Below are 18,278 nucleotides of genomic sequence, written 5' to 3'. Positions count from 1 at the left end.
TAATTTACTACCTGGTTAGCACTATTACTGGGAGAACACAACTGGGAGAACATAATGGGAGAACACAACTACAGCCTGCTCCACATTCAGCTCCACAGTCGGTCTCCTCTCACAGACCCACCTGTCCGTCTCCCTCTCTACCTTAGCACTCTACAGACAGATTAGGGTTGCAAAAATCAGCTGTCTTTCCCCCTAATTCCCAGGTTTTCCAGAAAATCACGGTCTGAAAATTCTGGATTTCCTGCTTATTCCTTCTAGATTCCGTAAATCTTCCAACCGGGATTCCCGGAATCACATCACCATACACTTCCACTTCTAACAAAGGATCTTTGAGATAGATCTGCATGGTGGGACATGTCTCTACCTTTCTGCTTCAGCTCTACCTTGTTAGATGCTCTAACTTAGATGCTCTAATGCTCTAATTTCCCCATGAACTTCTAAGAAAGGGGCTTTGACATAGACCTGCATGGTGTGTCTGCCTGGCATTACCTTTTGCAGATGGCAGACACACAGACAGTACAGTATAGACAATAAACATGTGACCATTGATCCACCCTCCCTCAGATGGACCTGGAAGAGAGAGAGAGAGGAGAGAAAGGAGAGCTCATGGTTGAGTTGAAACCACTGTTTGACTGATTGGCCTCAGATTAACACAGTAGCCTTGAAAAATAAAAGTTGTAATTTTAGTAGCCAATGGCTCCACCCATATCCTTTCCAATAAAAAAAGATCAATATTGTCCAGTACCTAACCCTGTCATGCTACTGTGGATGGTTTTTGACCTTCTGTCTGTCCCCTAACCCTAGTCTTAACCTGTATTCCTGTGTTTCTCAGCTACTGAGCGGATGGTGTGTGAGCCTCTGTGTTCGGACGCTGGCTGCTGGGGGCCGGGACCAGACCAGTGCCTGTCCTGTCGCTACTTCAGCCGGGGACGCATCTGTGTGGACACCTGCAACCTCTATGAAGGGTGAGTTACATATACCAGTATCACATAATGACAGATACTGTAGACACTTGACAGTCTAACATAATGACGTTATGACTGTATGACTCTCAATATGCCTGAAGATAAAGAGAAATACAGCTGTTAAACTAACAACTCTTTTACCTCAGTGAAAGTACTTTTGTTTGAGTTTTAGGTCTGAGAACGAGTATGACTTGTATATGAAAGGATTTACAGAATAGTTTTTTTATATAGTGATTTTCTTTCAGTAGTACTATGTATTACCTGTTCGGCAGACCAGTAAGTGTACAATATAACTACTGTCTGTGTAGACACCAATCTCTTCCCTCTTTCATTCCGGTAATCCCTGAACGGGAGAAAACACGGTGTAAACACAATCTACAGGCTCCTGTGAAAGATAGAAAGCTACTGCAATAATGGACCAAGAATGAACTTTCTTGTTTCTCAAATATCAGAGAAAAATAGATGTGTGTTTGAATGAAAGATGGTCTGCCTCCCAAATGGCACCCTATTCTCTATATAGTACACTACTTTTAACCAGGGCCCATAGGGTTCTGTTTCAAAGTAGTGCACTATATATGGATTTTGGTGCCATTTGGGACGCAGACAGGAATGAGGCCAGGTCAGACACAGCACTTCATACCTGAAGGATAAACCACCACAACAAAACCCTCCGGTGAGTAAATAACAGGGGAGATAAGATTAAGGTTGTTTTCATCTGCTGCAGTGTGGATTTACAGAGTAGAGATGTTACAATATGTGAGACAGAAGCACGCACACACACACACGCACACAGACACACACACACACACACACACACACACACACACACACACACACACACACACACACACACACACACACACACACACACACACACACACACACACACACACACACACGCACACACACAGAGAGACACACACACAGACACACACACAGACACACACACACACACACACACACATAGACACACAGACACACACACTAATGCACACACATTCGCACACACACGCGCACACACACACCCACACACACTAACACACACGCACGCACACACACACACACACACACACACACACACACACACACACACACACAGACACACACACACACACACACACACACACACACACACACACACACACACACACACACACACACACACACACACACACACACACACACACACACACACACACACACACACACACACACACACACACACACACACACGCACACACACAGAGAGACACACACACAGACACACACACAGACACACACACACACAGACACACACACTAATGCACACACATTCGCACACACACGCGCACACACACACCCACACACACTAACACACACGCACGCGCACGCACACACACACACACACACACACACACACACACACACACACACACACACACACACACACACACACACACACACACACACACACACACACACACACACACACACACACACACACACACACACACACACACACACACACACACACACACACAGGAGTGTACTTACTGTAGTGTCAATAGGAGACAGGAGACAACATGGAGGGGTTTGAGGGAGTGTACTTATATGGTGATTAGGGGGATTGGTTATGGGTTTGTATTTCCTGCACTATTTAAAATCGTGTTGCTACATTGTCTATGTTGTTGTTGTTGTTTTCCTGTAAAATCCTCTCTAATAAATAGTTTAAAAGGCTGTTTTTCAATGGCAATAACAGGTGAGACATTCAAAGTTAAAAGTCACCATCTCAACCGTAAGCCAGACTAAAGACAAAGCTAAAGTCCAGTGTGGTGTAGAAATAGATGAACGGTTCTATGTCTATGGCTGGTGTACACCACAGTAGAGACAGACATGGATGCTTGTTTTGCCTTGCAGACTGACTGGCTCTAGGCCCAGGCAGCCATCGGGGCCCTTCGTAGTCGAGAAACGTGGGGCCAGTTTGGAGAGGTACGCCAGACGAGAGAGGAGAGGCACAGGGCAGGGGGGTTAGGCGTGTCACTGCGTGTCACAGTCACTGCTTGCGCACAGGGCCACGCTCTGCCTACCTGTCTGCCTGTCTGCACGCCACCGCTCACAGCTCGGCTAATCAAAGGAACACGAGAGATGCTACTAACCAATCACAGAGCCACGAGACGCTACTGACTGAAGTCTATTGAGACCATAGAAGTACATACTGTAGAACACATAGGGGTGGTTTCCAGAACATAGACTAAGTCTGGGAATAAAAAGCATGCTCAATGGAGAATCTCCATGAAAATCACTTTCAAATTCAGGACTAGACTTAATCTGTGTCTGGTACTGTTAAACTACCCTATAGTTTTAGGGCTGGGCGATGCATCATGAATACTGGTATACCGGTATGGATTCACATACCGGTACGTATTTTTACAACACTGTCTATAACAATATTTTGATACAGTGCTGAATTAAATGTTCTACAGATTGGACTACTTCACAGTCAGTTTTGTCCTAGTTTGGTTGAGTATTAAACCATCAGAATGGAGAAAGCCCATTAAAACCACTTAGTACTATTTTGTATCCATTCAAGGGTCATGCACTACTCATAAAACATATGTAGAAGTTTTGCTATTCAGAGAACAATATTGTGATATGATATGTTGGCGATATCGCCCAGCCCTACATAGTTTTATATTGTATATACAGTACCAGTCAAAAGTTTGGACACCTACTCATTCAAGGGTTTTTCTTTATTTTTACTATTTTCTACATTGTAGAATAATAGTGAAGACATCAAAACTATGAAATAACACATATGGAATCATGTAGTAACCAAAAAAGTGTTAAACAAATCAAAATATATTTATACTTGAGATTCTTCAAAGTAGCCACTCTTTGCCTTGATGACAGCTTTGCACACTCTTGGCATTCTCTCAACTATCTTCATGAGGTAGTCACCTGGAATGCATATCAATTAACAGGTGTGCCTTGTTAAAAGTTAATTTGTGGAATTTCTTTCCTTCTTAATGCGTTTGAGACAATCAGTTGTGTTGTGACAATGTAGGGGTGAAATACAGAAGATAGCCCTATTTGGTAAAATACCAAGTCCATATTATGGCAAGAACAGCTCAAATAAGCAAAGAGAAACAACAGTCCATTATTACTCTAAGACATGATGGTCAGTCTATATGAAAAATGGCAAGAACTTTGAAAGTGTCTTCAAGTGCAGTCGCAGAAACCGTCAAGCGCTATGATGAAACTGGTTCTCATGAGGACCGCCACAGGAAAGGAAGACCCTGAGTTACCTCTGCTCTAGACAATAAGTTCATTCGAGTTACCAGCCTCAGAAATTGCAGCCCAAATAAATGCTTCACGGAGTTCAAGTAACAGACACAACTATTCAGAGGAGACTGCATGAATCAGGCCTTCATGGTTGAAATGCTGCAAAGAAAACACGACTAAAGGACACCAATAATAAGAAGAGACTTGCTTGGGCCAAGAAACACAAGCAATGGACATTAGACCGGAGGAAATCTGTCCTTTGGTCTGATGAGTACATATTTGACCGCCGTGTCTTTGTGAGATGCAGAGTAGGTGAATGGATGATCTCCGCATGTGTGGTTCTCACTGTGAAGCATGGAGGAGTTGGTGTGATGGTGTGGGGATGCTTTGCTGGTGACACTGTCTGTGATTTATTTAAAATTCAAGGCACACTTAAGCAGCATGGCTACCACAGCATTCTGCAGCGTTACGCCATCTCATCTGTTGTGCGCTTAGTGGGACTATCATTCAACAGGACAATGACCCAAAACACACCTCCAGGCTGTATAAGTGCTATTTGACCGAGAAGGAGAGTGATGGAGTGTTGCATCAGATGACCTGGCCTCCACAATCACCTGACCTCAACTCAATTGAGATTGTTTGGGATTTGTTGGACCCCAGAGCGAAAGAAAAGCAGCCAACAAGTGCTCTGCATATGTGGGAACTCCTTCAAGACTGTTGGAAAAGCATTCAAGGTGAAACTGGTTGAGAGAATGCCAAGAGTGTGCAAAGCTGTCATCAAGGCAAAGGGTGGCTACTTTGAACAATCTCAAGTATAAAAACACTTTTTTTGTTACTACATGTTTTCATATGTGTTATTTCAAATGTTGATGTCTTCACTATTATTCTACAATGTAGAAAATAGTAAAAATAAAGAAATACCCATGAATGAGTAGGTGGGTCCAAGCTTTTGACTGATTGAGACAATGTCTTGTTCACTGTGGGGCACTATCTAGAAGGAAAAACAAATATTTTGCATTTCCTAACATCTCTGTCTTGAAGGTAATTGTCTATTTTGAGTGACTGAGTCAGCACAACAGGTTTGCTAGAAAATATGATGACACAGACACAAAGTACAACTGTTATAGTGGAGATTTAGGTTGGACCTCCCGTGAGGAAGTGAGGTCTTTGCCTAAAAGTTTCTGTCCTCCAGGTCTTGTGTTAGAACAGAGGTCTTAAGTGCTGTGTAACTGACGTGTCTCTGTCCTACAACAAAAAGTCACGAGAGAGAGAGAGAGAGAGAGAGAGACAGAGACAGAGACAGAGACAGAGAGAGAGAGAGAGAGAGTCATGCTCAACATGAGCTCCTGATATATTTGATTTTTTTGGTTTTTAGAATGAGATAAACACTCTAATCGAAGAAGATTTCCAGACAAGAAGTGATGAACTAGAGAGAGAGAGTCATGCTCAACATGAGCTCCTGATATATTTGATTTTTTTGGTTTTTAGAATGAGATAAACACTCTAATCGAAGAAGAATTCCAGACAAGAAGTGATGAACAACAACTCTATACATTCAGAATAGAAAAAAAAGTAACTTGGCGCCTCAAGTTAAGAAGTTTTGAGTCTAGCTAGCTAGCTACACAACAAAGACCCAGCCAGCAGACTAACAAGCTAGCCATAAGAAACGAGCTAGAACAAACCTAGCAAGGTCAGTTAATACAACTACATCAAACGACCAAACTGAGTGAGTAAACCAAAAAGGAGCACGGACTAACTGTAAACATATCTTCAGTCTTTTGTGTGAGGATTTTTCACTATATTTGCTGTTTTTTGAAAGTAGCGCGAACAGCAGACGAACAAATCGGTTGCCATGGCAACGGGGCAGCAGAACAGCGCAGCAGTAGCGGTAGTAGCAGAGCGCACAGACACCATGTCCCCACTCCCCCTCAGCGCAGAATCCATTCTCTACCCAAAAAAGGCCAAAAATGACACAATGAGGAAAGCTTTCAAACAGAAACTACTAGAGAAGAGGCCAGAAACCCTTTTTGCAGACCTCTACAAAAACGGTGACGTGAGTAATCTCATCTTCCTCACTGACCAGCCAAATGCATGGCGCTCAGCAGTCTGCTCTCACTACCCATGCATAAAGAAAGAGGGAATCTGTAATGGGTGGAAGCTGAAAATCAAAGAGACAGACGACCCTGACAGCACCATGATAACAATCAACCTCTACAAGACTGGGACTGTCATGGTGCAAGGTAACATCAGGCTGTTTGAAACAGACTTTCAGACCATTAAGGAGAGAGCGGAGAGAGAGAAGGACACCACCAGTGACATGCCCTCCCACAACACAAACTCCACCCTCACCCCTACCCTCCCCACCCAAAAAGGCACATCCAGCACCTCTCTTTCCACCATAGTGGAGGACACGCCCCAGGAGGAGAGCGACCCCCTCAGTGCAGAGCAGGCTCAGGCCCTCCTCACCACCATGGCTGCCATGAGGGATGAGTTCACCAAACTGGAGGGGGAGGTGGTCCTGCTCAGGGAGAGCGTGAGCAAACAGCAACCAGACAACCACACCTTAGAGGAGCTCCTAACCAAGGTGAGGACAGAGCAGGACAGCAGCCTTGCAACACAGCTGAAAGAGGTTCAGCAAGAGAGAGACGGACTCAAGAGAGAGCTGGCTGATCTAACAAAGGAGGTGAGAGAGCTCCAAAAAGACAGGCAGAGCAGCAATAAGGAGCTGACCGCACTAAGAGAGGAGCTGCAGGAGAGAAAGAGAGCAGAGGACAGGCTGCAGGAGCAGATAGATCACCACCCTATGACCTGCCCTCACACAGCAGAGGGGCCCAGCTCAACCAGCCAGACTTCCCCAGCCCTGGCTGCTGCACCCCTCCTCCCCAACCCACAGAACAGCCTCCCACTGACAGTGGCACCCACACAGACCAGCCACACCCCAGCTCCAACACCCACCAGCCCCCCCTCTGCCCCCCCCCGTCCAGAAGAAACACTGGCTGACATCGTCCTGTTAATGGACTCAAATGGGAAGTATGTTCAGGAGAAGAAACTTTTCCCTAGACACAAAACGAGAAAGGTGTGGTGCCCAACAACGCAAAGTGCCATGGAGCTGCTTGATAAGAACCATCTCGGGTCGCCAAGCCACATAATCATACATACCGGAAGCAACGACCTGCGTGCTCAGCAGGAGAGGGTGGCGACTTCACTACGGGGAGTGATTGAGAAGGCCTCCGCAATCTTCCCCAACTCAAGAATCATAGTGTCAACCCTTCTACAGAGGAGGGACTTCCACCCTGCCACAATCCAAAGAATAAATGCCAGCCTATCCCGGGACTGTGCCCTGCGACCCAATGTACACCTGGCCCACCATCCCACCCTCGATCTGGACTGTCTCTATGACCATGTTCACCTGTACAGGGAGACAGTCCCCATCCTTGCCAAGACTCTCAAGGACGTCGCTCTAAACCGCAGCCCGACCTCTCCACCCAGGAACAGCGGAGCAATCTCCACCCCGCCGAGATCACCAAGACAACATCCCGGACCAGCACCCTGGACCCCCCAGCCACGACCACAGCACCACCAACCTCAATGCCCACCACAGCCAGCGCAGCACAGACCACCCCAGCCCAGCTTCAGAGCCACCCAGATGAGGCCTACCACCCCCCTCCTCCCCACCGCAGACCCACACCTGGAGGAGCCACAGCCCAGCAGGCAGAGCTACGCACAGGCTGTGAGAGGAGCAACTGGCCCAGCCCCCACCAACCAAATGAGTGACATTAAACAAATGCTGAGTCTACTATGCTCACATGTGATGGGCCGAGGGTCATGGTAAGATGAGCACAAGAACTCCACCATTCTCACACTACATCCACCCAAGTGGCATGACACAAATTCTATCTTAAATGATAAACAAATCACATTTGCAAAATAAGAGTTTACTTTAATTGAAAAATCCTATTTTAATGGTTCTTCTTGGATTGTGAGTGTTTGTCTCATTTTGAAAGGTAAAGAAAAGAGAAAAAAAAAAAAGTTATGAAGTCTTTTTACGTTGCATGTTGGAATATACAAGGATTGAAGTCCTCTGCTTTTGGGCTAAAGAGCAGAAACCCAGACTTCCTGAAAGAAATTGATGATGTTGATATTTTAGTACTACAGGAAACATGGTGCAGAGGTGATGTTTCCACTGGCTGTCCACTAGGTTATAGGGAGATAATCATACCATCCACTAAATTAAAAGGAATCAAACAGGGCAGAGACTCAGGGGGAATGCTAATATGGTATAAATCTGAACTAATTAATTCAATCGAATTGATCAAAACAGGAGAATTCTTTATCTGGTTAAAAATCAACAAGGAGGCTATCTTGACAGATAAAAACGTCTTCCTCTGTGCCACATACATTCCCCCCTCAGAGTCACCCTACTTCAACGAAGAGAGCTTCTCCATTCTAGAGGGAGAGATTAGTCACTTTCAGGCCCAAGGCAACGTACTGGTCTGTGGAGACCTGAATGCTAGAATAGCAGAAGAACCAGACACTATTAACAGTCATGGGGATAAACACCTACCAGGAAGCAACAACCTTTCCCTCCCCACATACCCCCACAGAAACAACTATGACAAAGTAAAAAACTCAAACGGAGCACAGCTCCTGCAGCTCTGTCGAACACTGGGTCTGTACATAGTCAATGGCAGGCTGAGAGGAGACTCTTTTGGTAGGTACACCTACAGCTCATCCCTTGGCAGCAGCACTGTAGACTACTTCCTCACCGACCTAAACCCAGAGTCTCTCAGAGCCTTCACAGTCAGCCCACTAACACCTCTCTCAGACCACAGTAAAATCACAGTGTAGAGCAGAACCCAACCATGAAGCATCATGGCCCAATAAATTACATGGTACTAAACAAGCCTATAGATGGAGTGCAAACAGTACAGACATCTACCAAAAAGCAATTAGTAGCCAAAAAATACAATCTCTCCTGGACAACTTTTTAGCCTTAACATTCTCCTTCAGCAATGAAGGTGTAAATTTGGCCGTTAGGAACATAAACTTTATATTTGACAAATTAGCCTCCTTGGCTAATCTAAAGAAGCATAAGAGCAAACCAAAAATAACAGATAATGAAAAATGGTTTGATAATGATTGCAAAAATCTAAGAAAGTCATTGAGAAATATATCTAATCAAAAACACAGAGAACCAGACAACAAAAATATACGCCTTCAATATGGGGAAACACTGAAGCAATACAAACGCACCCTAAGAACAAAAAAGGAACAGCACATTAGAAATCAGCTGGATGGAATTGAGGAATCCATAGAATCAAACCACTTCTGGGAGAATTGGAATAAATTAAACAAACCTTATCATGAGGAGTTGGCTATCCAAAATGGGGATATGTGGAGAAATCACTTTGCAAACCTCTACAGCAATATAACAAAGAGCCCAGAACAAAAAGATATACAAGAAAAATTACAAATCCTTGAATTAGCAATCAAAGACTATCAGAATCCTGTGGATACCCCAATTACAGAAGAAGAATTATTGGAAAAAATATGCAATCTCCAACCCAAAAAGGCCTGTGGTGCTGATGGGATTTTAAATGAAATGATCAAATATACAGACCACAAATTCAAATTGGCTATACTCAAACTCTTCAACATTATCCTCACTGCAGGTATTTTCCCCGATATTTGGAACCAGGGACTGATCACACCAATCTATAAAAATGGAGACAAATTTGACCCAAATAATTACAGAGGAATATGCGTTAACAGCAACTTGGGGAAAATTCTCTGCAGTATTATAAATAGCAGACTACATCATTTCCTTGACGAACACAACGTCCTGAGCAGAAGCCAGATTGGATTTCTAAAAAATTATCGTACAACAGACCACATTTACACCCTCCACACTCTAATTGATAAACAAGTTAACCAAAACAAAGGCAAAATCTACTCGTGTTTTGTAGATTTCAAGAAAGCATTTGATTCAATTTGGCACGAAGGTCTTTTTTATAAACTAATAGAAAGTGGTATTGGAGGGAAAACATATGATTTTATTAAATCAATGTACACTAAAAACAAATGTGCGGTTAAAATTGGCAACAAGCAAACAGACTTCTTCTCTCAGGGGCGGGGAGTGAAACAGGGCTGCCCAATAAGTCCAACATTATTTAACATCTACATGAATGAATTGGCAAAAACATTAGAAGAATCGACAGCACCTGGTATCACCCTACACAACACTGAAATCAAGTGTCTGCTGTACGCAGATGACCTGGTGCTGCTGTCTCCCACTAAAGAGGGGTTACAGCAACACCTAGATCATCTTCACAGGTTCTGTCAGAGTTGGGCTCTGACCGTTAACCTAAAAAAAACAAATATAATGATATTCCAAAAACGGTCCGGAAATAAGGATGACAAATATAAATTCTATTTGGACACAGTTCTATTAGAACACACCAAAAACTACACATATCTAGGACTAAATATCAGCAACACAGGTAGCTTTCACATGGCTGTGAATGAGCTGAGAGACAAAGCAAGAAGAGCATTCTATGCCATTAAAAGGAACATCAAAATTGAAATTCCAATTAGAATCTGGCTCAAAATTTTTCAATCAGTTATAGAACCAATTGCTCTATATGGCAGTGAAGTATGGGGTCCACTCTCTAATAATGAATTTACTAAATGGGACAAACATCCAATTGAAGTATTGCATGCAGAGTTTTGCAAGACTGTATTGCAAGTACAAAGAAAAACTCCAAATAACGCATGTAGGGCAGAATTGGGCCAATATCCCCTCCTCATTCGAATAGAAAAAAGAGCCATCAAATTTTACAACCATCTAAAAACAAGTGACCCTAAAACATTCCATCACACAGCTCTACAATGTCAAGAGATGAAACCAGAGAAGAGTCCCCTCAGCCAGCTGGTTCTGAGGCTCAGTTCACCAACCCAAACCAACCCCATAGAGCCTCGGGACAGCCCTCAGAAAATCTGGCCCAACCAAATCATCACAAAACAAAAATAAAAATATATAACCTATTGGAAAGACACCACAAAAAATCAAAGTAAACTTCAATGCTATTTGGCTCTAAACAGACAGTACATGGTGGCAGACTATCTGACCACTGTGACTGATAGAAAACTGAGGAAAACATTGACTAGGTACAGACTCAGTGAGCACAGTCTGGCTATAGAGACCGGTCGTCACAGACAAACCTGGCTGCCCAGGGAGGACAGGCTGTGCTCACTCTGCTCCAGGGGAGAGGTAGAGACAGAAGTGCATTTCCTACTACACTGTGACAAATACTCAGACCTAAGAGCATATTTCTTTCCCAAAATTATAATTCAATACAAAGAATTTGAAACTATAAAAGATGAAGAAAAATTCAAATATTTGTTGGGTGAAAAGCCAAAATGTGCAGTTTTGGCAGCCAAATATGTGTCCTCCTGCCACAGCCTGAGGGACAGCCAGTGAAAAATGCAAAGAAATGTTGATAATATTTCCCATTTAGCTTAGTTTTGTTTTGTCTTTCGTACCAGGTCATGTGTCTTCTCAGTCATGTTGACACTGGTCTACTACTGTTGCTTTAATGTATTGTTGTTCTGATTAATATTGTTGTTGTAGCTGTTATTAATGGTAATCCCATGTCCACTACTACTATTATTATTACTGTTAGTCCCACCATTTATTTATATATAAATATATATATATTTTGTGTATATATATACATATATATTTTATTTAAATTTTTCGATATGTATACTTTGACAATGTAAGTAATAATAACTTGCCATGTCAATAAAGTCAATTGAATTGAATTGAATTGAATTGAGAGAGAGAGAGAGAGAGAGAGAGAGAGAGAGAGAGAGAGAGAGAGAAAGAGACAGAGAAAGAGAGAGGGGGGGGCTTAGGCAATAGAGAAGCTAAACCCTATGGAGAACCATGGGAGACTAAGCTAACATAAAGGACATGTTAAACCATAACCCATTTAAATCATAGCTTCACCAGACAAAGACCTACCTCCCGTGCCACCCTGCATGGCATTGTGTTGACCGGATAAAGCATAATTAATCCTGATTTGATTTCAGGTCCCATGGAGGTATTCCTCTTGTTATTTAACAGAGGGAGGAAACACTCACTTCCTCCTCACACATATTGTCCCAGCCAGACCTGGGTACAAATACCATTTGAAATCTTTCTAATACTTTTAGGCAGTTGCTTCAGCCTGCCTGTAGTGCCAGATGGGTGGGATTTGCACTCTTTGTGATTATTCTATTGCTTCCATTGCCCCAGACAAGCTCAGTAATGCTCAGATGAACTATTCAAAATACTTTAAAATAGTATTTGAACCCATGTCTGCTCACAGCATACACCAGAGTTTCTCTTGTTCCTCCCGTTAGTATTAAAGGCAGACACACACACGCATGCATGCACACACACACACACACAGACACACAAACACACACACTGTCCTATCCCTCACATGAATGTTAAAGGGTGCCATGTTAAATCTCTTTGCTATACTTTGTGTCTGTTAGTTAATGACTTTTCAAGGCCCACCCGTGACTTCTGATTTTAATGTTGTGAGAAAAGAACAAGACACCACTTTAGATAATTGATTTCTGAAAGTATGGAACACCCGTTAGCATTAGTTGGAAATCCATGCTACACCAAAGTGATTGTATCAATACAGCCAAGATAATTAGCTTGGATGCTGGAGGGTGTAGTGTAACTTAATGGAATACATCAGATTGAACATTCTCAGCATGTGCAGTGCATGCTCAACGCTAAATAAGCCCATGACTTCATCCAGTGACCTTCAGTGCCAAATTAAACATAAGAACGAGATATAAAAGCCCACCTCCTCCACACACACATGCATACACACACACACACACACCGCACGCCATACACACACCACATGCCATGCACACCGCACGCCACACACACACACACACACACACACCACACGTCACACACCACACACACACACACACACACACCACACACACACCCCACTCCACACAAACACGCACACACACACCAGACGCCACACTCATACACACACTCCACACATTGATTGTTTCCTCAAATCAACTATAATAAAATTGTATTAGTCACATGCTTCGTAAACAACCGGTGTAGACTAACAGTGAAATTCTTATTTACTGCCCTTCCCCATAATGCAGAAAGAGAGATATTAGAAAAAATAAAAACACGAGGAAAAAATACACATTGAGTAAAGATAACTTACCAGGGTACCAGTACCGAGTCTATGTGCTGGGATACGAGGTCATTGAGGGTGATATGTTTATATAGGTAGGGTTAAAGTGACTAGGCAACAGGATAGATGATAAACAGCAGCAGCGTATGTGCAAAGAGGACAAATGCAGATCAGATAGTGCAGGTAGCTATTGGTTACATATTTATCTATATATTTAGCAGTCTCCACTAATGTTGACATTGATGAAGGCGATTGATTGAGGTTTAAGAAATGTATGATGTAATTGATCATTGAAGGTTCAGCTTTTTGTCACTGTTGTTGAATTATTGTCTTTTACTAAAAACTGTATGTAGTATGTGTTTCTTTTTGTAATTTAGGCAAAAGACATTGGTTACATCTGAAATAGAGCCCTATTCCCTTTATAGTGCACTGCTTTTGACGACTGCCTATGGGGATTATATGCTCTATATAGGTAATAGGGTGCAATGTCGGACGCACCCATCCTTTTTGTCAGTTTTCTGTTTCATTTAATTTCCATCTGCAATAGTCTAGGCTCATGTCCAGGCTCATGTCAGCCATCTTAGCAGGCTGTTGCTAGTTGTGTACAGTATACACAGTGGAAGAGTGGATGTTCCACAGTACAGTGACTGCAGCGCCTGAGACCATGAAACCCCTCCAGCTATTCCTCTAATCAGAGCCAGAGGAGCACTGAGGAGCACAGTGGAGCACAGTGGAGCACAGTGGAGCACAATGGAGCACAATGGAGCACAGCTCGCCTCCCTTCCTGTATCTGACACACTTATTTTTTTTTTCACTTTCCCCCACACTTCCCCCACTCTATCCCTCTCTCTCCCTCTATCTTCCCCTCCCTCCCTCCTTCTCTCTCCCCTCCCCCCCTCTCTCTCCTTCCCCCTCTCTGCCTCTCTTCTCCTTTCTTCCATCTCCCCCTACCTCCCTTCATCTTCTTCTACCTCCCTTGGTTTCCCCCCCTCTCTCTCACACACTCTCTCTCCCCCTCTTTCCATCCCTTCCTCGTGTTCCGCCCCCCCCCTCTCCATCTCTGGTTTTCAGGGAGGTGCGTGAGTATGCCAACGGCTCGGTGTGTGTGGAGTGTGATGCCCAGTGTGAGAGAGCAGACGATTACTCTCTGACCTGTCATGGCCCGGTAAGATCCTCTAGAGACACAGTCTAACACATACGTGCCTACGCACACACACACACACACACGCACGCACGCACGCACGCACGCACGCACGCACGCACGCACGCACGCACACACACACACACACACACACACACACACACACACACTAACACACACACATAGAACCATCCTCAAGCATAGAACCATCCTCAAGCATTCATGACATGCACTGATAAATTATCCTCACTCCTGCACATTCGGACTTAATACTACAGACAATAAATAATAATATGTATTATATGGTTATGCCAAGAAATCCTTTATAGCGTACTCAGTGTGCCATAACATTATCCTACATTACATTTTTTATTTGAGTAAATTAGCAGATGCTCTTACCCAGAGCGACTTGCAGTCAGTCAGTGGATTCAACTAAGTTTAGTTGGTAGAAACATCCACCTATCACTGTCAGTAGACAGACCTTTCTTCAAAAGCTGCCATCAGCAAAAACATGAATCATATTGTGTCCATTAAGTCTCTCTAGAGCTTTTCTCTTTCTCTTTTTCTGTCCCTACCATAAACTGAAATCACTTGTGACCACAGATAAGGGCTGCATCCCAAATGGCACTCTATTCCCTATATGTAGTGCACTACTTTTGACCAGAGCACTATGGGCCTTGGTCAAAAGTAAAGCAATATATAGGTCGTAGGGTGTCATTTGAGATCCAGACTAGGCCTTCGATTTCCCTCGAAGCACAATTAATTGTATTCTCAGTTAAAGTGTGGCAGCGAGCTTCACTATTTATTTCATTTCATGTTAAATTAAATTCTGACATGTGTTAATTAAGCAATACTGTCTTTGTGTGATGTGTGTTTGTGTGAATGTGTGTGCATACGTGATTGTGTGTTTCCGTATATCTGTGTGTGAGTTTGTAAATGTGTGTGTCCCTGTGGACTCTCAAGTGTTGTCTCAGGCTGTGTTATGATGCTCCTTGTACTTCCGTTCATCTCCTGTCTAGACAAGGAGATCATTCACCACCTTTATCTATGCTCCATGCTCCCTTCTCCCTGCTCCCTTCTCCCTGCTCCCTTCTCCCTGCTCCCTTCTCTCTGATCCCTTCTCCCTTCTCCCTGATCTCTGCTCCCTTCTCCCTCCTCCCTGATCTCTGCTCCCTGCTCCCTTCTCCTTGCTGCCTGCTCCCTTCTCTCTGCTCCCTGATCTCTGCTCCCTTCTCCCTTCTCCTTTCTCCCTGCTCCCTGCTCCCTTCTCCCTGCTCCCTTCTCCCTGCTCCCTTCTCCATTCTCCCTTCTCCCTTCTCCCTGCTCCCTGCTCCCTGCTCCCTGCTCCCTTCTCCATTCTCCATTCTCCATTCTCCCTTCTCCCTTCTCCCTTCTCCCTGATCTCTGCTCCCTGATCTCTGCTCCCTTCTCCCTTCTCTTTGCTCCCTGCTCCCTGCTCCCTGCTCCCTTCTCCCTGCTCCCTTCTCCATTCTCCATTCTCCATTCTCCATTCTCCATTCCCCCTTCTCCCTTCTCCCTGATCTCTGCTCCCTTCTCCCTTCTCCCTGATCTCTGCTCCCTGCTCCCTTCTCCTTGCTCCCTGCTCCCTTCTCCCTGCTCCCTTCTCCATTCTCCCTGCTCCCTTCTCCCGTCTCCCTGCTCCCTTCTCCCTGCTCCATTCTCCATTCTCCCTTCTCCCTGCTCCATTCTCCATTCTCCCTTATCTCTGCTCTCTGCTCCCTTCTCCTTTTGCGTTTCTCCCTGCTCTCTGCTCCCTTCTCTCTTCTCCCTTCTCTCTTCTCCCTTCTCGCTTCTCCCTTCTCGCTTCTCCCTTCTCGCTTCTCCCTGCTCTCTGCTCCCTTCTCCCTGCTCCCTTCTCCCTGCTCCCTTCACCCTGCTCCCTGTTCCCTTCTCCCTGCTCCATTCTCCATTCTCCCTTATCTCTGCTCTCTGCTCCCTTCTCCTTTTGCGTTTCTCCCTGCTCTCTGCTCCCTTCTTTCTTCTCCCTTCTCTCTTCTCCCTTCTCGCTTCTCCCTTCTCGCTTCTCCCTTCTCGCTTCTCCCTGCTCTCTGCTCCCTTCTCCCTGCTCCCTTCTCCCTGCTCCCTTCACCCTGCTCCCTGTTCCCTTCTCCCTGCTCCATTCTCCCTTCTCCATTCTCCCTTCTCCCTTCTCTCTTCTCCCTTCTCTCTTTTCCCTTCTCCCATCTCCCTTCTCACTTCTACCTGCTCTCTGCTCCCTTCTCTCTGCTCCCCTCTCCCTTCTCCCTTCTCCCTTCTCCCTGCTCCCTTCTCCCTTCTCCCTTCTCCCTGCTCCCTTCTCCCTTCTCCCTTCTCCCTGCTCCATGCTCCCTGCTCCCTTCTCCCTTCTCCCTTCTCCCTTCTCCCTTCTCCCTTCTCCCTTCTCCCTTCTCCCTTCTCCTTGCTCCCTTCTCCCTTCTCACTTCTCACTTCTCCCTGCTCTCTTCTTCCTGCTCTCTTCTCTCTTCTCTCTTTCTCTTTTCTCTCTCTTTTCTCTTTTCTCTTTTCTCTTCTCTCTTCTCTCTTCTCTCTTCTCTCTTTTCTCTTCTCCTCTCTTCTCTCTTCTCTCTTCTCTCTTCTCCCTGCTCTATTCTCTCTTCGCTGTTCTCTCTTTTCTCTTATCTCTTCTCTCTTCTCTCTTCTCTCTTCTCTCTTCTCTCTTCTCTCTTCTCTCTTTTATCTTCTCTCTTCTCTCTTCTCCCTGCTCCCTTCTCTCTTCGCTCTTCTCTCTTTTCTCTTCTCCTCTCTGCTCTCTCCTCTGCCTGTCATCTTGATAGTTTATTAAGTCAACACCCCTCTAGCCTTCAATCTCACTACACACAATATACTCAATGCCAGACACATGCAGACACACACACAAGCACACACTCAAGGCCACACAAAGTATTCATGTATGATTTCTGAGTCTTGTCTTCCATCTCTGTGGAGTGGTAGAACATGTGGATACCTTGTGCCCAATCACTGGCACACACACACACACACACACACACACACACACACACACACACACACACACACACACACACACACACACACACACACACACACACACACACACACACACACACACACACACACACACACACACACACACACACACAACCACTTGTGCTTAATTCAGAGTTGAGATAAGTATGTGCAACTAAGAAGATTGTGTAAATAATGAATTGACAATTTGAGTTACGTATGTAACTGAAGTCAGAATACTGCCTGCCCCATGTGCCCAGTATTAAAAAAATGGAGGCATTGTGCAGTGGTCGGAGCTCTGTTCTCTATGGTTTGGAACGTGGCTTGCAGGTCCCTTTCCGAGGGCCTCTGTTGAGTCTATGGAGTATGTGTGAGTCTATGGGACAGACAGGCCAGAGTAAGCACTGCGAGGGGTTTGGGTTACACCAGGGTATGTGCTCATTGTTATTAAGGCTAGATTAGCTGGTGCAGGGTTAGATTTGTGGCTCTTCTTTTCCTAGAACTAATAATGTCATGGGCCTGCACTGAGCCAATCTAAAACAAACAGAGAGAGAGAGAGAGAGAGAGAGAGAGAGAGAGAGAGAGAGAGAGAGAGAGAGAGAGAGAGAGAGAGAGAGAGAGAGAGAGAGAGAGAGAGAGAGAGAGAGAGAGAGAGAGAGAGAGAGAGAGAGAGAGAGAGAGAGAGAGAGAGAGAGA

At 44.6% G+C, this 18,278-nt stretch overlaps 1 protein-coding gene across 2 annotated transcripts in view; it reads left to right on the top strand.

Annotated features, from left to right (window-relative positions):
- The window catches only part of LOC139546622 (receptor tyrosine-protein kinase erbB-4-like), a 518,533-nt gene that overhangs the window by 386,427 nt on the left and 113,828 nt on the right, over positions 1-18,278 (top strand). For both annotated transcript variants that reach the window (XM_071355216.1, XM_071355215.1), the window contains exons 13-14: positions 833-965; positions 14,528-14,621. In XM_071355216.1, the coding sequence (XP_071211317.1) occupies positions 833-965; positions 14,528-14,621 (227 nt within the window). The remainder of the gene's footprint in view (positions 1-832; positions 966-14,527; positions 14,622-18,278) is intronic.

This window comes from Salvelinus alpinus, chromosome 20 (assembly GCF_045679555.1).
Source record: "Salvelinus alpinus chromosome 20, SLU_Salpinus.1, whole genome shotgun sequence".
In the NCBI taxonomy this organism is placed as follows: Eukaryota; Metazoa; Chordata; class Actinopteri; order Salmoniformes; family Salmonidae; genus Salvelinus; species Salvelinus alpinus.
The sequence above is the reverse complement of the archived record's forward strand: the minus strand, read 5'-3'. Positions and strand labels throughout refer to the sequence as shown.